Here is a 2,539-nt window from a genome sequence, read left to right on the forward strand (position 1 = left end):
CCAAAGTAGGAACCAATCTGAAAATTGTATAGGGTAAAAATTATGTTCATGTCATCCAAGTAAAAAATGATGCCAGTGCAAGGAAGTTCTCTGGTTTCCTCTCTGCAACCACTGAACTAATGCACCTTTGCACATTTCCATAAAGGTGCAACATACAACAGCTCTAAATGCAAAAAAAGAAAGAACAAAAAGTTATGCAGCAGATTTGTTCAAAGAAATCAGCTTGCTTTCTTCAATGTATTCAGGGTCCAGCAGCAATTCTAGGTTTTACTGAGCAATGTTATCTCAAAGGTGAGAGTAAACCTGCCTCTTGGACAGTCTCCTGTTATTCAAGTAGAAAACTAGCTTCAGGGGAAATGTCCTAAAAATTATACAGAATGGTGGCATAACTAAAAGGCTTTTTAAACATGCAATGGAAGATTGAGGTTCAAACATGCTAAGCATATCAGGCATATTCAGAATATGTATGATAAACCAACTTGAAAAAAAGTTCCAAAGACAGTTACCAACCTGGTCCCCATTTACTCTTTGGGCTGCGATCCAGTTCTTACAATCATGTCTGAAAAGTACGACCTGTCCTGTGTGCTCAAATCTTGGTGCACCCGTGAAATATAGAGGAGCTTTATTCTTCTCTCCAACAGAAATGGAGAATCCTGCAACAGTGTCAGTCACATATGATATAATCTGCTAAATGTTAACTCACATCCGGTCATAAATCATGTCCAGAGATTATAATGCAGTGAAGGAAGTGTTCAGATTATAAAATTATGTTGATTCTTAAGGAAGTGCCCTTTGTTTTCGTACAGGTTTAGCCCCCCTGAATATTGTCATGTAGACGTGTTCAGGGCGGGACTCTTATCAAACACGAGAAGTTTCGTTGAGATTGGACCATGTACACTGAAGTTAGGACAACTTCCTGTTTATGGCGAATCGTTGAAATTCGACGCCACACCATAGGCACAACATTCAACAGAATTCGTAAATAGCATAACTTTTAATTATGAATGTTGTTAGATTGCACTGATTCAATTTGAAGTTGAGCTAATAAATTCCCTAGGAGGAGTTTGTTCAAATCACCAGTAATGACCGCTAATGACCCTTTCACAGGGTCAATAAAGAAGCACATAATCTGAAAATAAATAAATAACTTTATGTACAATACCCATATAAGAGTCTTTATGCATCTGTGGATCTTCAATTTGTGTTTGGATGTTTCCTTGAATCACTTGGAGAGAACCATGCCAGCTGTTTGACAGCACTGAACCCAGAATCAAGGTATCCTGTTGACAGAAAAGTGCAGTGTCTGGTGACAAATCAACTACTTTACAGATATCAAAGAGTCATGCTCACAGTCATCAGACTTTTCTTTCCCTTGGGCATGGGGGGTATGGATCCCTATGAAGATGATGTCACACACCTACTGTATAAAGGATTTAATAAAAATTTTAAAGACCTTGTTTGCAGTTTTACAGGTATAATGGTGGTCTGTTGGGAAACAGCTTTTTTTTAAATTGTTCTCAAGCCAATAAATGTACTGATTGTTGAATTGTTGGTAGTTTATACTATATACATATGAGCTGCCATACTTCTGTTACTTTTCTTACAGAGTAGCTGCTCAAGGCATATTTGTTGCCAATACATGTATAATTTAAATAGAAGTCTGGGACTAGGGTAACCAGATCACAACAAACCAGATTTGTGTGTTATAATGTGGAACATGTTACCAATACTAAAAGTCTGGAATATTTAATACAAAATTTAACAAACTTGAAGAATAAAGATTTCTATTCTGCCCTTTAGTGCATACACTATCTATAGCAAGCTTTGCTGCCCTGTGGTTGAGTTAGTAGCACACAACAGAGTATTCAGGTTACAGTTTAAGCCTTTTAGTATGTGAGGGAATTAACAAACATATTTTATTTGAATAAACTTCCCTAACTCCCATGCTAAGTAAATACAGTAGGCATTAAAAGGAAGATCCTTCTTATGGTCTTATGCGATAGTCTGCGATAGTCGCTTTCCACCAGATTCACCCAGCTCTAAGTAGTTTCCTAGTCTTTGTTGCAGCAGCATTTCCCGTTCTTTGTGGTAGTTTCCATCATTGCCTAAATCTGCACAGCTTGTGATTTGCAATATTCTCAGTTGGGACAGGTTCTGAGCATCAAACAGCCACGTGCCAGAAAACCCTATCTGGGACCTGTATTATTATGTATACATTATTGATACCATACTGACAGGTCAAATGTTGGTGCTAAAATCAAAGGTCCAAATTTAAAATCTGTAAAATTTTTAATTTGTCAAAATTTTTCTTTTCAACTTTACTCACCTTGTAGAAGGCAGCACTGAATCCACTCTGTGACATTTCATTAGTAAGGTTTTCTGACCGAGCCACTTTGGAGCCTAAATATAAAGGCATAGTAACATTTCATGTTACTATTACAGGGGCACACCAGGAAGATAAGCATGATTGTCATGACTACATTATTTCACAAGAGATATAAAAAAAGAAAAAAAGATTACCTTCCATTTGAAAGATCTT

At 37.0% G+C, this 2,539-nt stretch overlaps 1 protein-coding gene across 1 annotated transcript in view; it reads right to left on the minus strand.

Annotated features, from left to right (window-relative positions):
* The window catches only part of zmp:0000001082 (integrin alpha-M), a 17,495-nt gene that overhangs the window by 9,308 nt on the left and 5,648 nt on the right, over nucleotides 1-2,539 (minus strand). Inside the window, exons 7-10 of the mRNA XM_035659533.1 lie at nucleotides 2,521-2,536; nucleotides 2,327-2,400; nucleotides 1,163-1,280; nucleotides 511-653 (exon numbers count right to left, since the gene is read on the minus strand). Of these exons, the coding sequence (XP_035515426.1) occupies nucleotides 511-653; nucleotides 1,163-1,280; nucleotides 2,327-2,400; nucleotides 2,521-2,536 (351 nt within the window). The remainder of the gene's footprint in view (nucleotides 1-510; nucleotides 654-1,162; nucleotides 1,281-2,326; nucleotides 2,401-2,520; nucleotides 2,537-2,539) is intronic.

Source organism: Morone saxatilis, unplaced genomic scaffold, assembly GCF_004916995.1.
Source record: "Morone saxatilis isolate NCDOM2014 unplaced genomic scaffold, NCSU_SB_2.0 Contig17, whole genome shotgun sequence".
NCBI lineage: Eukaryota > Metazoa > Chordata > Actinopteri > Moronidae > Morone > Morone saxatilis.